Source organism: Marmota monax, unplaced genomic scaffold (assembly GCF_021218885.2).
Source record: "Marmota monax isolate L192 unplaced genomic scaffold, Marmota_monax_Labrador192_F-V1.1 WCK01_AAM20220418_F8-fsc00228, whole genome shotgun sequence".
Taxonomy (NCBI): Eukaryota; Metazoa; Chordata; class Mammalia; order Rodentia; family Sciuridae; genus Marmota; species Marmota monax.
The window spans coordinates 635,035-653,246 of NW_026695240.1; the positions used below are offsets into that span (position 1 = coordinate 635,035).

The 18,212-nt window shown below is 45.0% G+C and overlaps 1 protein-coding gene across 2 annotated transcripts in view; it reads right to left on the reverse strand.

The window, feature by feature from the left end:
* Positions 1-2,119: 2,119 nt before the first annotated feature.
* Positions 2,120-18,212, reverse strand: part of Znf546 (zinc finger protein 546) — a 78,797-nt gene continuing 62,704 nt past the window's right edge. The window contains exon 5 of one of the 2 annotated variants that reach the window (XM_058577682.1): positions 2,120-2,772. In XM_058577682.1, coding sequence (XP_058433665.1) covers positions 2,693-2,772 — 80 coding nt within the window. In that variant the 3' untranslated portion in view covers positions 2,120-2,692. Of the gene's footprint in view, positions 2,773-7,125; positions 7,176-18,212 lie in introns of those variants that run through there. The other variant, XM_058577683.1, reaches the window with a different exon arrangement.

The window sequence follows — 18,212 nt, forward strand, 5'->3', positions numbered from 1 at the left end:
TAAACATCCCTGGTTTTCATGGGACACCATACTCATTCACTCACCCATGCAACAGTTTTTGCTGATATTCTGAGAACCCCAAGGGATTGGTCATACCTTATCCAAGGCATTCCTACCATGAGATGAATTCTGTGCCTCCTCTATTTGTACACTGAAGCTGTAACCTCCAGCACCTTAGAACATGACTGTGTTTGGAGCTAGGGCCATCAAAGGGATGATTAAGTTAATATAAGGCTGTTAGAGTGGGCCCTAATCCAATTTGACTGGTGTCTTTATAAAAGAGGAAATTTGGGGTTGGGGTATAGCTCAGGGTAGAGTAGCTGCCTAGCATGCACGAGGCTCTCAGTTCCATCCCCAGTGCACATGTGTGTGCACACATACACACACACACACCACACACACAGAGGAAATTTAAATACACAGATACCAGGGGTGTGTGTGTGCAAACAGAGAAAAGGCCTCGTGAGTGGCCATCTGCTAGCCAAGGAGAGGGGCTTCCTCAGACACCAAACGCCTTGATCTTGGACTAATTGTTGCTGAAGCCACCCAGCCAGTGGAACTTTGCTACTGCAGCCTGAGCACATGAGCACGGTCTCCAGGGCTGTCATTTCAGACACCAATTTAGCCTAGAGGGAGGAATGGGGGTGACAAAGGGGTGGGTGGGGGAAACCTTTCCAAAGCTGTCCACATCACACCCAAAGTGCATCCTGGTGTGACTGACAGACTTAAGGAGCCCAAGCCTAGTTGCGTCACTGAGGCACCCTGAGGCCTCTTGTTTCTGAGGGTTTCCAGTCTTTCTACTCAGGAATGAATCTGGGGACATAGAGCATCCTACCAAAGCTCCAGACTTGCAGACGCCTGGGGGAAGATGCTGTGTGGGAGCCCTGGGATGGGCTAACTCTGGGAGCGGCAGGAGAAGAAGGATGGGGGAGAGGTGAGAACAGCAGGAGTTGGGGAGGGCAGAGGGAGAGGAACACTCAGACCTGAAGCTGCCTCCAGCCAATTGGCACAGGAACAAAGCATTACTATTAATTGTCTTTCTTGTGGTGCTGGGGCTTGAACCCAGGTCCTGGCGCATGCTAAGCAGGTACTCTGCGGCTGAGCCACCACCCCAGCCCCGAGCAAGCCTCACTGTGGGGTCCAGAAACATGAGGGGAATCGCAGACAGGGAATGATGTCAGATGAGCAAGAACTAATGGTGACCCAGGAGTGGTGCCGGGTGTCTTGGCTTCCAAACCTCCTCTGCCTCTCCTTAGTAAACCAGTGCTATATATGCTCTGAATGTTTTTGTCCCCCAAATTCCTATGTTGACACCTGGTCACCAAGGTGATGGGATTAGAAGGTAGGGCCTTCGGGAGGTTCTCAAGTCTTGAGGGCCCTGAGCAGCCTGAGCAGATCAGCATGGTCTCCAGGCTGTCTTTTCAGACACCAATTTAGCCTAGAGGGAGGAATGGGGGTGGGCTTAGTGCCCTCGTGAGGAGGCCCCCAGAGCTGACTTTCCCTTACAGCTTGGCAGGACATGGAGAAGTTGCCATCCATGAGGAAGGACCCCTGCCAGATATTAAATCTGTGAGAACCTTGGTCTTGGACTTCCCGGCCTCCAGAACTGTGAGCAATAAATTTCTATTATTTATAAATTACCCAGTCTAAGGTATTTTATTATTTCCTTCTCCCAGTCTTTACATGATAGATTCATTTTCCTTTAAAACAACAAAACAAAACGATTTTTTTGTAGTGCGAATTGAGTCCAGGGGTCTTTACCCAGCCCTTTTTTTGAGACAGGGTCTTGCTAAATTGCCCAGGTTGGCATTGAACTTGCAATCATCCTTTACCAGCCTCCCAAGTTGCTGGGATCACAGGCAAGGGCCACTGCATCTAGCTTTAGAAAAAGATAAGCTGGGAGCCGTGCTTAGTGGCGAAAGCCTGTAATCCCAGTGGCTCAGGAGGCTGAGACAGGAGGATTGCAAGTTCAAAGCCAGCCTCAGCAACTGCGAGGCGCTAAGCATCTCAGTGAAACCCTGTCTTTAAATAATTAAACACAAAATATGGCTGGGGATTGACTCAGTGGCTGAGTGCCCCAGAGTTCAATCCCTAGTACCCCCCCACCAAAGGAAAAAAAAAAAAAGATATACTGGGAGATGAGGGTATAGGTCAGTGGTTGAATGCATGATTAGGATGCATGCGGCCCTAGGTTTGATCTCCAGCATCATAAACCAGACGTATATATACAAACTTTGCCGATTAATTTTGCTATACTGGTACAGCGTGGTCCAGGAAATAACACCCCCCAACCTGGGCCTCTTTGGCAGTTTGAAGTGTGGGGGGCCCCGCGTGCTGTGCTTCAGAAGCGGCAGTAGAGGGCGCTGTGGATGCACATGAACTGAAAGAGTCGACTGGATGCCCAAACCTCAGTGAAGAAGTTGGGAGCTAAAGGAGGGATGGGGGTGGGTGTGAGGTTGCAGAATTGTGCCGTGAAAGCCCCAAATCAAGTGAGTACCTGAAGAAGCTCCGTGTAGCTGGACTGTGGAGCCCAGGGGCAGCAGAGTGGCCTCGCTGACAGCAAGCAGAGGCCTTGCTGGGCCGAGCTTTTTAGGAAGGCTCACGTGTAGTCTCCTCTAAGGAGGGTGGACGCCGCAAAGGATGCCAGGCAGAGGGGCCAGCGCTCTACCCTGGGTGTTGGGTGGATCACGAGTCAGTTGTAGGCTGGAGACTTGGGCGGCCACTGTAGTGAGCTCAGGCAAGGGATGGCGGTGGCTTGGGAGGGGGTGGCTTCTGTGGGGACAGAGAGAAGTGGCAGATTTAGGACCTCCAGGGCAGTCTAAGGAATCTGGTATGGGAGTGGGGGAGAGCGAGGAAGTAAGTATGACTCAGGTTTCTAAGGAGACTGAGGAGAAGAGGCTCTGGACTTCAGGGCAGCCTGTCAAGGGAAGGAGTAGGCTTGGTGGCATAGCCTCAGAGGGTCAGGGTGGTATTTTTTAAGAGTATGGAGAAGGGATGATAGAAATATCTGGAAATGGCTTTGGGGTGCCGAGGTATGTAGCACATTGTATTATTGTCATATGTGTATGTGTGTGTGTATGTGTGTGTACACTAGGGATTGAACTCAGGGGCACTCAACCACTGAGCCACATCCCCAGCCCTATTTTGTATTTTATTTAGAGACAGGATCTCATTGAGTTGCTTAGTGCCTCACTAAGTTACTGAGCCTGGCTTTGAACTCACAATCCTCCTGTCTCAGCCTCCTGAGACCCTGGGATTACAGGCGTGCACCGCCGTGCCTGGCTGTCGACGATATTTGATGTCCCTCCTGAAAGATCCTCTACTGACAGCAGACTTGGTTCTCTGACTTGCTGTAGCTGATGAGCTGTGGACCCGAGTGGGGTGCATTGATTCTCTGCCAACGCTTCAAAAGGCTGCTTGAAATCGCCCAGGTCTCCTTTCTCTCTGCCAGGAGATGGGCAGTGTTTCAGGAACTGCCCATCAGCCTGTGACCAGGAATGAAGATGTGGGATGGAGAACTAGAGCTCTCAGTTAATGAAGGGGACTGACCTCTCTAATTACTGTGAACGGCCAAACCGGCTGTCAGGGGTGGAACCATATCCCCAACCCTTGCTCCCCCAAATTCATGTGTAGCTATTCTAACCCTGAGTACCTTAGAATTTAAATCAGTATTTAGAGACAGGGTCTTTACAGGTGTCTGTAAAATGAAGTCCTTAGGTGGGCCCTCATCCAATGCCTGGAGTCATTATAAGAAGAGGAAATTTGGACACAGACAATGTGAGCAGACATGGGGTGAAGATGGCCATCTGTGAGCCAAGGGGAGAGTTCTGGGACACATCCTGCACTTGTAGCCCTCAGGAGTAAACTGCTGACATCTTGATTGTGGGCCAGCCCCCAGAACTTTGAGACAAAACATTTCTGTTGTTGAAGCCACTCAGTCTGTGACACTTTGTTACAGCAGCCATTGTTAGCAATACTCTAGCCTAGGTGTGTTTATAGCAAGGGGACTATCCTGTCACCCAGGAATTTCTCTTTCCTTAGTCTCTGTCTTTGCCAAGGAGCAAACTTGTCATTTTATAGTAAATGAGCTGGCCACAAGGCACTGTGATCCATGTTCCTGCTAGGTTTTCCAAGAGTTTTCAGCTTCCCTTCAGTGACTGGGCTAATCCATGGCTACAGACGGTGATCTGTGCTTTACTATTGTCTTAGTTTGTTTTCTGTTGCTATAAGAAAATACCTGAAGCTGGGGGAACTTATAAAGAAAATAGGTTTATTTTGCTCATGTTCTGGAGGTTCACAGGCATGGCACTGGCATTGGCCAAATTCTAGTGATGACCTCATGACAGATGGCATCACAATGTTGGGGCATGTGTGAGACAGAGATCACATGGTGAGACAGGAAGCCAGAGTGAGATTCATGGAGGGGCTCACTCTTTTATAAAAACAACCTCCACTGAGAACTAAATGGGGTCACATGAAAACTACTCCTGTCTTTCAAGGGTGATACCCACAATGACCTAAGGACATCATTGCTAGTCACTGAACATAGGCTCCACCTCTTAAGGGTCCCATCAACCTCCCAACATCAGTATACTGAGGATCAAGCTTCCAGCATTTGAACCCTTGGGGTCAAATCTCATGCAAGTTATAACAATATCCAAAACATAGAAACTGGGGCTGGGGATGTGGCTCAAGCGGTAGCGCGCTCGCCTGGCATGCGTGCAGCCCAGGTTCGATCCTCAGCACCACATACAAACAAAGATGTTGTGTCCGCCGAAAACTAAGAAATAATTATTAAAAATTCTCTCTCTCTCTCAAAACAAAAACAAAAACAAAACATAGAAACTATTGAGGAAGGCCCTGCAGAGTCACATCCTCTTGAAGCTGCATGCCTTGGGAAAGGAATAAGGGAAGTAGGATTATAGCGCATGGCCTGAGCATTTGACTGCCAAAGCAGAGGGGCAGGCTTGCCTTGCATGTGCTGTGAGTAGCATTTGCTATTAAGGAGCTCGGGGCCAGCACTCAGCTCCATTGATTAGCTACTGCCCCTGTGGTGTGGCCCCAAGGCCTAGGAATGTCACTCTGGGTTTTCTAATGACATTGCAGCAAAAGTCAGAGAGATGGAGGGTGCTGGCTGAGTGGCGCTGATTTCTGTTTTGGAGAAGATCCTAGTTTCTGGGCAACACACAATCAGTAGCAGAGTTTACTGGCCAGCTGGGTGTGTTTTGGGGGAACTGAACTGCCCCCAAACAGCTAAAGGAGGCCAGCGGGAATGTGAAGTGAGGGATTTACTAAGCAAGTGCTTGCAGTGTGCCAGATCATTGCTGATCACTGAACATAGTATACCTTTCATCCTTAAAGCCACACTATGAAGCAAGTGCCACTTACCACATTTCAAAGAAAATAACTTGAACAGCCAATATTAAAGGTCTGCCCGAAGTCTCAACCACTGTGCTCAGGACTTAATACTCATCATCTCACTTAATCCTCACTGCTGTGGATGAGGTGGGTACTGATCTCACCATCCCTAACAGTGGGAATATACAATGTCAGTTTCCATATGAATATACTTCATGAAATGATTACCACAAGCTAATTAACACACCCATCACCTCACAGTTACCTTTTTGTGCCATGTGGATCTCCCTTAGCAAATTTTGAGTATATAAAACATCATTATTAACTATACTCACCAGGTTGCTCGTTAGATTGCACAGCAAATTTATCTTTTTAAAATTTTTATTTTTAAAAAAATTTTTCAGTGCTGGGGATTGAACCCAGGGCCTTACACATGCTAGGAAAGCACTCTACCACTGAGTTACATCTCCAGCCACAGCCAATTTATCTTAAAACTGCAAGTTGGACCAACATGTCCTTGTTTCTCCCTGTCCTTGGTAGCCATCCTTCTATCCTCTGTGTCCATCTGAACTCAATGTTATTAAAAATGTTGCCACATTTATTCATTCAATCAATATATGACTAATAGTTAATATATAATGTGTGTGTACTCTAGGTGCTCTGATTTGTCCTTCCAAGGTTTCTGGGCTCAAATCTTGGTCCCTAGGTGGCAGTGTTGAGGTGGTAGGAGCTTGAAGAGGTGGGGCCTAGCGGGAGGTAACTAGATCATGGGGTCATCGCCTTTGGAAGAGATGAGTGTAGGTCTCACAGGACCCTGGTGAGCTCCTGAGAGTAGACTTTTAAAAAGATCAAGCCTGAGCCCTGGATCACTCTGGCTTCTTTCTCACCATTGGTCTCTCCCTCTCATGTATGCTCTGCTATGTTGTGATGCAGCTGACGGGGCCTCACCAGAGACCAAACATATGGGGCTGCTTGACCTTGAACTTCAGCCTCCAAAAGCTGAGCTAACAAATGTGTGTGCACGTGCACTAGGGATTGAAACCCAGGGCCTCATGCATGCTAGGCAAGCACTCTACCACTGAGCTATAATCCCAATCCTAAACCAACTTTTAATAAGTACCCTGTTTCAGGTATTTTGTTATAACAACAGAACATCAGACTTATACACTAGGAAAGATATTGTGCTAAAAATGTGGAGTCATCAAAAGCCATAAATTCTGCTCAAAGACAGGTTCAGCATACTGGAAAGAAAGTCGTGCAAACAATTATAATCCACCCACTGGAGGGACTTGCTGGATTCAGTAAATCCAGAAAGAATACAGAGTTGCATTAGATTGTATTTCTGAAAGGAATTCATGCTGGAGAAAACTAATCAAGATTTGTCTGAAATCACTGGATTAAAACAGGAAAGTGTTACAGTCAAAAAAAAGCCCAATTGCTCTTATTTACAGAACATACAAACTTGATAGCCTTTGAATTTAATAAAAAGCTTAGTAAACTACTGCAGAATCATTTCTTTATCCTCTGATATTGTTTTATAAATCATCTCTAAGTTTCCAACCTATCGTGGCTTTTTGTTTATGGAATTCAGTTAAAGCTGTTTCAAGCCTTAAGAAGATTTCAAGTATAAATATCTTTCACAGGAAAGAAAAACTCACACATTTCATTAGCACTGGAAGCATCCTTATCTTTTTTCTCGGGTGTCAGAAGCTTGAGAACAGTAAATATGGTGTAATTCAAAAATGCATTTGTCCTGAGATTTTCTTTGGCCTTCAAATTCAGCTAACATTTCACCAATTGGAAGTCAGTTTTCATTCCTAAAGGGGAAGCACAGATTCCGATTTTATATTTTCTGCCTTTCATTCAGGTGACAGACTGGTGTGACCAAAGCATAGAAATTTGACAATGTGGTTTCCTTTAGGAAATCCAAGGATTTATATATTTCTGGAAACTGCAGTTCAGGAGAGGAGAGAAGTCTAGGCTGTAAGCGAAGGTGACTTTGAAGAGCCTCTTATGTTGTATAAAAAGATGAAATTTCACTTTTTTTTTTGTATAGGGGATTGAACCCAGGGGTGCTTAACCACTGAACCACGTCCCCAACTTTTAAATATTTTATTTAGAGACAGGGGCTTGCTAAGTTGCTAGGGGCCTTGCTAAGTTGCTGAGGCTGGTTTTGAACTTGAGAGCCTACTGCTGTCAGCCTCCCCAGCTGCTGGGATTACAGGCATGCACCACCGAGCCCGGCTAAAATTTCATCTTGATTGGTTGGTAGGCAATTATTTAAAGATTTTTGGTTACCTGAAATAACCTGTTTTATCCATTTATAAAGCTTCTCTTGATGGCAGCCCGGGGGTTGGGACTGAGAGGACCAGGAAGATCACAAGGAGTCAGTATCAATCATGAAGTTAGTTATTGTCTCTCAGCTCCACACCTACCCTCCTGTGCTCTGTATTGTGATTCCGGGGCTGGAAGCCCGTTTCTCTTGGCCTGTGGTCTGTGTTAGGCTCTGGCAAGAGGGTGAGCTAGAAGACTGCAGAAATAGGTGATCAGCTCATCCCAGTCTGCCCAGAACTTTCCCACTTTTAACACTGAAAGTTCCACATCTGGGAACCCCTTCCAGGATTGCTGGTCACCCCAAGCAAGGGCTTTGCTTCTTCCTGTCTGCCTGTGGTTCTGAGCACTACCCCAGCAACGCCTCTTTATTCTGGCAGCAGCCGCTGAATCCAGTTAGTAGTTTTCCAACTTGCAAAAGCAGCTGCTTCAGGAACAGGGCCGTCACCACCAGCAAGTGCGCCTTCCTCACCAGCTTTGTTCTCCAGTTCTGAGAGGTAGCTGCTACCTGAGCTGCTATATCTAAAAAATTTGAGAGCAGTGATTCTTAAAGTGTGTCCACAGAACACCAGGAAAGGCAGCACCCTGGAACTTGTTAGAAACACAAGTGTTTGCCCCCGCTTCCGCCAGCCAGGCACGGTGGGAATGGGGCTCTGCAGTCTGCATTCTAACAAGCCCTAGGGGTGATTCTACTGAAGTTGGAGAACCCATTGCTTGGCACTCTCTGGTGGCCCTTTCATTTATCTAAGTAACAACTTCTCCTCTTCCTCCTCTTCCTCTTCCTCCTCCTCCTCCTTCTTCTTGGTACTGGGGATTGAACGGGGAGGTCCTTTGCCACTGAACCACATCCTCAATCCTTTGTATTTTTAAATTTTGAGACAAGGTCTTGATAAGTTGCTGAGAGCCTTATTAAGTTTCTGAGGATGGGCTTGAACTTGTGATCCTCCTGCCTCAGCCTCCTGAGCCACTGGGATTACAGGAGTGTGCCATAGCACCCATGGCAATTCCTGATATTAAGTTCCACATGTTAAATTCTCTGTTAAAATACCTGGTGTGGGGGGCTGAGGTTGTGGCTCAGCCGTAGAGCGCTCGCCTAGCACATGTGAGGCCCTGGGTTCGATCCTCAGCACCACATTACAAATAAATAAATAAAATAAAGATAGTGTGTCCAACTACAACTAAAAAAATAAATAAAATACTTGGTGTGTTTTCTGTCTCCTGACTGGATTCTGGTTGATCTAGAAATTACTGCAAAAATACAAGTTAGAGGGGCTGGGGTTGTGGCTTCATGGCAGAGTGCTTGTCTCATATGTGTAAGGCTCTAGGTTCGAATATCAGCACTACATATAAATAAATGAATAAAATGAGGGTCCATCAACAACTAAAAAAATTAAAAAATACAAGTTAGAGAGGAAGACCAGTAATGGATAATTCATTCATTATTTATTTAATCAATTCTTTAATGGAGTGGGGATGGCAAAGAGGTGACAGATGGAAAATATTTTAAAAGTCTTTATTACTTTTTGAAGAGGCTGGATGACTCCCAGGTTCCTGGCCTGGGTCCCAGATGGATGGTGGTACTGGCTCACAAAATACCAGTGAGGAGGAGGAGGAGGAGGAAGAGAAGGCAGGGGGGATCTGGCGACAGAGATGTTCAATGTGCTTTAGGATTTGATAAGGTTCCAAAAGAGACACCCAGGTACAGACACCCAGGGGAATTTGGCTATAGGGTCTTGAGGTCAGGAGAGAGGTGGGAAGAGATTTGGGAATGACCAGCCGTAACTGTGGGTCCTCATAGTCAGGTAACCAAGCAGCATGAGAAGGCTCCCTAACCAGATGGCACAGGCTTAGAGACTAGGAAAGACCAAGAAGAGATGGGCAGGGAGCTGGGAGAAGACCCACAGGTGTTAAAAATTTGCAGCAAGTGAGCTACAACGGAGATCAAATGCAGCAGCAAAGCCAAGTTGATGGATAAATTGCTTGGTTTATTTTCTGCATTCTGATGCTTTGACTGCTGGGGATTTGCTGGCCCTGGAATTCTCCTACCAGCCCCTCTCAAGGTGAGTCAGTTCCTAGATATAGTAAACAATTAGCCTGCAACTTTGCTTTTCAAAGTTTCCTGAGGCTAAGCCCCAAACCTCCTCCTTCTAATCACCCCAGGGCGAGGTCCCAGACAATTAGCCGCTGCCCCCACACCCAGAGCTGGATGAAATTGTTCAAACTGGCCAATCCTAAACTTAAGGCACCTGTTCCTTCCCGTGGACCTTTCAATAAAGGTTCTGGCCCTCGGATCCCTCTGCGCCTGTGTATCCCCAGCGCCCCAGCTGCACGACACACCCCCTCCTCTTGGGAACTGTAACAAACTCTCTTTTGAACTGTGGGTATCTGCCGATCTGTCCGCTTTACTCTCCATCAAATTTTTTGTTAATATGTTTTAACGTAGGAACTGAAAGTCATTTAGCAGTTAAGCATTAGTGATTTTGGTGACAGTGGGAAGTTATTGTTTTAAACATCACTTTCCAGCTTCTGTAGTCCAGGAGGGTGAACTGGGCAGAGTTTGAGAGTGGACCTGGATCTCGGGTCACCAGGTCCATTATGCCGTGTCAAAGGAATCCCTGCAGAAGGTTGCTCAAGGGATGTGCCCTAGAAGTGTTAGGTGCCGTGTTGAGGACACAGTGGCACCCAGGGAATTCAGGAGAACGGGACCTGGGACTCCAAGAGATTGAAATGGTCCCTTTGAAATTAAAAACAACTTCCGGCTGGCTTTCTATTTCTTCTTATTACCGGCAGCCTAGCCCATGGATCCTGGGTGGTGGAATTTGGTGGCTCTCTCAGCAGCATAAGAAACAGGCAACTGATGGAAAAAGGAAAAGGAATTTTATGCACTTTGGTCAAACTGGGGAGAAGCAGTAGAGGCCTCCCCCAGGCTACAGACAATTTACAGAACTGAAAGCCAGGTGATAGACACATGGAGCTTCAGCTAGGCTGTACCTAGCCCGGGAATATTCCAGTCTTAATTTCCTTGGCATCTGTCTTGAGTTTGAGGAAGATTTTATTCTGTCAGGAAATTGAAGAACTGTTTCAATGTTAAGCTGTCAGGATATAAAGAATTAACAAATAACTAACTGGGTTTCTGCGTGACAAGTATAATTTTTTTAGTTGATGAAGTCCTCAAATTCCAGAAAGACTCCAATTTACTACCATTTCTATTCTTAGGATTATTTGTTTGCCCTGCTCTGGAACCACACCTGCTGCCCAGGGGAGCCTTTTTATCTTGATTAATGCAATCTTTATTTCTTTTGGCTACAGTTAGGTTGTCTTGTTTCACTGGGGATTGAACCCAGGGCTCTCTACTACTGAGCTCCATCCCTAGCCTTTTTTATTTTGAGACCAGGTCTCACTAAGTTTCCCAGGCTGACCTTGAACTTGAGATCCTCCTGCCTCAGCCTCCCTAGATGCTGGGGGCTCCAGTTAGTATTCTTGTCCAAGGCAGGAATGTCTTCCTTGGACTGGAGTTAGTTTAGAAGCAGGACTGCCCAGGTTTTGTGATTTAGATAAAAGAGTTTCAATCTTGTTACTGGGGGTTGAAGACTATAAAGTTGTTTTCCTATCTCTCACTCAACTTAAGGAAACGCCCATGGAGCCTTAGGCACTCATTACAAAAACTTTCTTCAGTTCTTTTTTTTTTTTTTTTTCTTTTAAGCATTTTTTATTTTTTGGAAGTAGTTGGAAACAATACCCTTATTTTATTTATGGTGCGCTGAGGATTGAACCCAGGGCCTCGCATGTGCTAGATGAGCGCCCTACCACTGAGGCACAACCCCAGCCCTTTTCTTCAGTTTTTAAGTGTAGTTTATCTATGGGCAGTGCCTTCATTTCTTTCTTTACTTTCATTTAGCTGTTGAGAGACCAGGCCCACAGTCTGGGTTTTGCTGCCTGGGGGGGCCTGATGTTCAGACTCACCTGGGCCACTAAAAGTTCCTAGATTACCTTCCTCTGGAGTTTTAAAAATAAGCACAAATTGAATTTCTTTCCATTGGGGGTACTGGTGACTGAACCACTGAGCTACCACCACCTCTTTTATCTTTCTATTTTAAGATAGAGACAAGGTCTTGCAAAGTTGTTGAGGCTGGTCTTTAACTTCCCATCGTCTTGCCTCGGCCTCACTCATCACTGGGATTACAGGCGTGCACCACATGCAGGGACTTGCACTCCATCACCCTTGCCCAGTGATGAGGACGAGTTAGCACCTGGGTGGGCAAATGAGGCACATTTGGAATCCGACAAACTGAGTGAAGGTGGGACCTTTCCATGGCTGTTAAGCTATGAGCCAAGGCCCAAGAGGGCATTTGCCCTTTGTTCCTATGACTGTCCCTGACTGTCTCAGCTCTATGGAGGGTAAGTGTTCAGTTCTGGCCACACTAGTCCTGGTATGAGGACATCTCCGCCTTTGAATTTCCTGATCTCAACTGGGAGCCTTGAGCACGGGGGCTTTTCTTTCCTTCCTTTCTACCTGAGGAGGAGGCTTTGAGCAGGAAGCTCACTTCTTAGTGTCTGGGTTTACTCATGTTTATTCTGAAAAATTTAAAAACATTGCTGGGCATGGTGGTGCACATCCATAATCTCAGAGACTCGGGAGGCTGATGCAGGGAATCACAAATTTGAGGCCAGCCTGGCCAACTTAGACTCTGTTCTCAAAATAAAAATAAAAAAGACTGAGGATGTAGCTCAGTGGTGAAGCACTGAGTGTTCAAGCCCCAGTGTTCAAGCCCCAGCACTGCAAAAAATTAATTTTTTTTTGCTAGGTATGGTAGAACACACCCTAAATCCCAGTGACTGGGAAGGCTGAGACAGGAAGATTTCAAGTTCAAAGCTACCCTAAGCAACTAGGTAAGACCCTGTCTCAAAATAAAAACAAAAAGTTTGGGGATATAGCTCAGTGATAAAGTGCCCTGGATTCAATCCCAAGTACCAAATAGAATAGAAACCCTCTGTGGAAATCTTTTTTTTGTACCAAGAATTGAACCTAGGGGTGCTTAGCCACTTAGTCACATCCCTAATCATTTTATTTTTTTGAGACAGGGTCTCACTGAGTTGCCCAGGGCCTCAAAAAATTGCTTGAGGCTGGCCTTGAACTTGTGATCCTCTTGCCTCAGCCTCCCAAGCTGCTAGTCCACAGAAGTTCTTGATATGTCCCTTTTAATTCATATTTTTGACTGGAATTTTTTAAAAAAATTTCACTTTTTTTAAAATATGAGCAAATGAACATGTGTATTCATTTTCCTCCTTATTGCACAAAAGGTGGTGGCCTACCACAGGTTTATTCACTTCATTGGGTCTTGGAGGTCACTACACAAACACTCCACACGTGCATGTACTCTGCATGGTGCTCTATTTATGTGGATGTGGTGGGATTTTTTTTTTTTTTTAACCCAAACCTTTGCTACGGCCATGTCAAGAGCTTCCAGTTTTTTTTGCTATGTCACATAGGACCTCAGTGAAAAGGCACATCCGAATAGTTCTATTTCTATGTGTCTTTGGGATAAGATTATAGAAGCAGGATTGCTGGGTTAAAAGGCAAATTTACCTCGATATTGCCAGATTCTCCATATGTATATTTGAACTGACACACAGTAACTGTACATATTTATGGGGGTACAGTGTAGCATTTACTTTTGTGGTGCTGGGGATAGAGTCCAGGGCCTCCCACAGGCTCAGCAAATGCTCTGCCACTGGGCTCAGCCCCAGCCTCATCCTGGCATTTCAACACCTGTGCGTAATGTTATGAGCAGGTCGGGATAACCAGCGTAGTGGGCACCTCAGACCCACGTCATCTGCCTCCAAGGATGCTGTACCCTATATTCCACCAGCAGTGTGAAAGAGCCTGTTTCCCCGCAGCATTGCCAGCAGTCTTGGCAAATATGAGGATTTTTTTTTTTTTTTTTTGCTAATGAAATAGGTGAGAAATGTGATCTGAGTGTAGTCTCAATTTTTTTTATTGTAAGCAAGGTCAAGCATATTTTCATATGTTCAGAAGACATTTGCATTTTTTTTCCTTTTTGGTACCAGGGACTGAACCCAGGCATGCTTTACCACTGAGCTACATCCCAGCACCCCCTTTTCTTTAAATTTTTTTAGTTGTATATGGACACAATACCTTTATTTTGTTTATTTATATGTGTGCTGGATTGAACCCAGGCCCTCACACATGCTCGGCAAGCACTAACCCCGGCCTTCCCAGCCCTTTTTATTTTAAAGTTTGAAGCAGGGCCTCACTAAGTTGCTTGAGGCTGACTTTGAACTTGGAATTCTCCTGCCTCCGCCTGGGATCACGGGTGTGTGTACACTGTGCTCGGCTATCATTTGCATTTCTTGATGTGATCTTTCTGTTCACATATATCTTGCCCACTTTCAAAAGGTTCTTGGTCTTTTTCTCCTTTTAGAAGCTCTTTATGTTGGGGGAATATTTACGTCGTGTTATAATCTGTAAATATTTTTCTCATTTTGTCTCGTAGTTTTTGATTGTGTGTGGTGTGTTTATTTTCTGGATGTGCAAAAGTTTTTCACTTTGCGTCCTTTAACAAGGGTCTCTTACTGGAAAATGTATCAGCCCCTGATTCATAAGGGAATCACCAGTGTCTTACTTGGGAGTTGTATTTTTTTCTCGTAGATCTTAAGCACGTTTAAGATTTAATCTGGCATGCTGCATCAGGAGTGGATCAGCACCCTACTGGCCATGGTTGGCTAGTTGCTCCAACATTGTTAAATAAAAAAATTTCCCCAGGGGCTGGGGATGTAGCTCAGGGGTACAGCACTTGCCTAGCATGTGCCAGGCCCTGGGTTCCATCCCCATCACCAGGCAAAACCCAAAACACCCCATGAACAACAACAAAACAATTTCCCTAAAATCCTTTTCTAAATTAAAAACTATCATATGATCATGTGAAATTTCCATAAGCAGTTGTGTGTGCTCCTGGGTTTTCTCATCCTTCCGTGATCTTCTTAGTCATTCACTGACAATTTGTGTTTTTATTTACTTATGGGGTAGGGCTACCCACTTTCTTGGCCACGGTGGGGGCACTGGCTTGGTTTCCTCTATATTTGCCTATTCTTTCAAATGAATCTTATAATCAAGTTGTTTAGTTCTAGGGGAAAAAAAAACCTTATATTTTTATTAACCTGGCAATAAATTTTGTAAACCATCTCAGCAATTGACTTCTTTTAAGACGTTGATGGCCTCCCTGGGCACAGTGGCATACACCTGGAATCCCAGCGACTTGGGCGGCTGAGGCATGAGGATCAGAAGTTCCAGACCAGCCTCGGCAATTAGATCCAGTTTGCCAAAAATGAAAAGGGCTGGCAGTGTAGCTCAGGGGTAGAGCAAGCCTGGATTGAGTCCCCAGTACCTGCCCACTGCCACCCCCTCCCCGCCGCCCCCCCAAATGTTGGCAGCCCCTTTTGCCTCTAGCCTCGGAATCCAGACGCCATCTGGCGGCCATTGAGTGGAACAGCAATTTTCTAGATTTAAAATAGAAAATCCAGAGACTCACATTTTGTCTACTGGGTATACACGAGTGGCTTATGTGGATTGTTCTGAATTGGAGACTTTGGCCAGGCCTCCAGTCATCAGAGGCCTTGAATGGACCTGGAGGATCCCCAGCTGGTTGTTGGCAGGAGGCCACACAGCCCTCTCCACACAGCACACGGGGCCGGGCTCCCCCCACCCCAGCCCTGAGGCAAGTGAACCAAGACAGCAAGAGGTGGAAGCCACAACTAGATAACTTTAGACTTACAGAAGTTGCAGATAGAATGGAGAGGTCCTGAATATCCCTCATTCTGCTTCTCCTAACTTCAGCCTACTGATCAGAACCTGGAAATGAACACTGGTACCATGTGGTTAATAAACTGTTGTAGGGACAGAAGAGGCAAGGCACCAAAGATAGCAGGACACAGTTTTATTTGGCTGCAGCCAGGTTCAGAGGGCATGGCACAGACTTTGCTGTAATCAATTAATCCCCCTGAACCCTGAGTTCAGGGAGTTTCAGAGTTTTATACCCAGCATGTCAGGGGAGGGGCTCAGAAGTTCCCAGTCTGCAGAAGTTCACATAAAAGCAGCTTTTTCTTTCACTGTTCTGGGCAAGTTAACTCTTCAAGGACAACACTTGAGAAGGGGAGAGCTTCTTCTCCCCTCTCTTTCCTCCCGCTGCCAGCTGTTACCATGGACCCATTTGTAACTTATCTTAAAAATGTAGACATCTCTGTGAAGCCCAGCCCAAGGTCAGAGGCCTTGTTTGCACTTTTTCTACAAAGTACTATACTGGATATGTTTGTGGAAAAACTAGTAAGGGGGTGTCCAGCACCTGGAGTGCTGGTATCTTTCTAGCCAGTGGCCAAGTAAAACAGGGCAACACAAAAATAGGAAGTTTATCTACATTGGATCCTTTCACAGAGACTCTTTTGCTGACAGTCCTAAAATCAGCCAAGGCTAAAAGGGCTTTTCTGTGGAGAAAGGGGGTGCCACTTCAAAACTACCAACCTTATTTTAAACTTGGCACTTCTAACTGATACAAACTTTTATTATTGCAGGATCCCACATGACTTTTAGTTCTCAAGTCTCCTGTAGACTAGAACAGTTCCTTTATATTTTATTCAATGACCGTGGTACTGGAATGGTATTGATCAGGTGTCTTATAGAATGTTCTTCAGTTTGGACTTGTCAATACTTTTGGTTCCTCCCAATGACCTTGATCACTTGGTTAAGGGGCTGTCTCCTGCACCTCTCCACTGAAAAGATTCTTCCTTCCCCTTTGTAGTGAACACATATCTTGGGAGATATCCCTTGAAATATTGTTTCTCCTCAAACTTTGGCACATTAATCTTATCATCCATTAGTGGAGTTGTCTGCCACCGTTATTACTGTGCATTTGCCTAATGGTAAATTTTCTAATTCCTTTTTTCTTCTACATTTAGAAATCTATAAAAGGAAGAGCTTTCCTTTCTCTTGGATTTATTTGGATTAGTATGGAAGAGTAGATTCTTGTTTTATTACATGGATTAAATTAAGACTTTCAGATTTCTCATGGCTGGGTGCAAAATGATATACAGCTGAAGTTTAATTAGAATTTCCTAGGTACAAATGAGATCGGGTATCTTTGGCCTTTCCTATTGTGGCCACTAGGAAATACTTAGGGCAGCTACTTTCTGTCTTCCTCTCATCTCCCCAGATCAGGATATTGGCTTAGGATACAGATAGGTCTACTTCCCAAGAAATACTCCTGAAAAACTTTAGGGATTGTATATGTGTTAAATGCAACTTCAAGACTTTAACCATCTATATGCTGATGGGTCTTGTTAGAATTTGAGTTCTGGGGAAGCGGACTCTGAGATGTGGTTTGACATACAAAACACTAGGGTTTGACATCCATGGAAGGGCAAGGGAGGAACCCAGTTTGGATGGAAGGAATATTTGGGCCATTAACAGTGGCCTTGCTCAATCCCACAAGAGCTCTGGAATACAGGTAGCTGCTATAGTCTACGTGTGCCCCTGAATTCATTAGTTGGAAAGCTCATCTCCCAAATGCAACAGTGTTGGTAAATTTTCGAGAGGTATTCAGGGCATGGGGCCTCCACCCCTGCTCTGTGAGGCACAGCTTTCCTCCACTGGCGTCACAACCTCTAAGGTGCCATCTTGGAAGCAGATCTTAGATCTTTTCCAGACACTGAACCTACCAGTGCCTTGATCTTGGGTTATCAGCCTCCAGAGCCCTGGGGGAATAAATGTCTTTCCAAATTACCCACACTCTCACAAATACTACATGATTTATTTTTTTAATATTTATTTTTTAGTTGTTGGTGGATACAATGCCTTTATTTTTATTTTTTATTTCTATGTGGTGCTGAGGATCGAACCCAATGCCTCACCTTCACTAGGCAAGCGCTCTACCACTGAGCCACAACCCTAGCCCCAGCATTAACAATATTTTATATTTCAAAATAGAAAAGATTTTTGTCAGAGTTATACAAAAGTACATACAAGAGGAAGTGAGGGGAAGGGGAAAAATAATATAAGGGGGACAAACGAATGTCAGTAGAGGGAGCAGAGAGAGAAGAGGGGAGGGGAGTGGAGGGGAGGGGAGGGGGGATAGTAGAGGATAGGAAAGGCAGCAGAATACAACAGACATTAGTATGGCAATATGTAAATCAATGGATGTGTAACTGATGTGATTCTGCAATCTGTATATGGGGTAAAAATGGGAGCTCATAACCCACTTGAATCAAATTGTGAAATATGATATATCAAGAACTATGTAATGTTTTGAACAGCCAACAATAAAAAATTAAAAAAAAAAAAGATTTTTGAATGTTCTCACTACAACAAAATGATATATATGATGATGAATAAGTTAAGCATTCTAATACTCAACTGACACAATATATTCATGTATCAACTTCTCAGCATGCCCCCATAAATATGAATAATTATGTTATTTAAAAATAAAAATTACTGTCTCAGGTATTCTGTT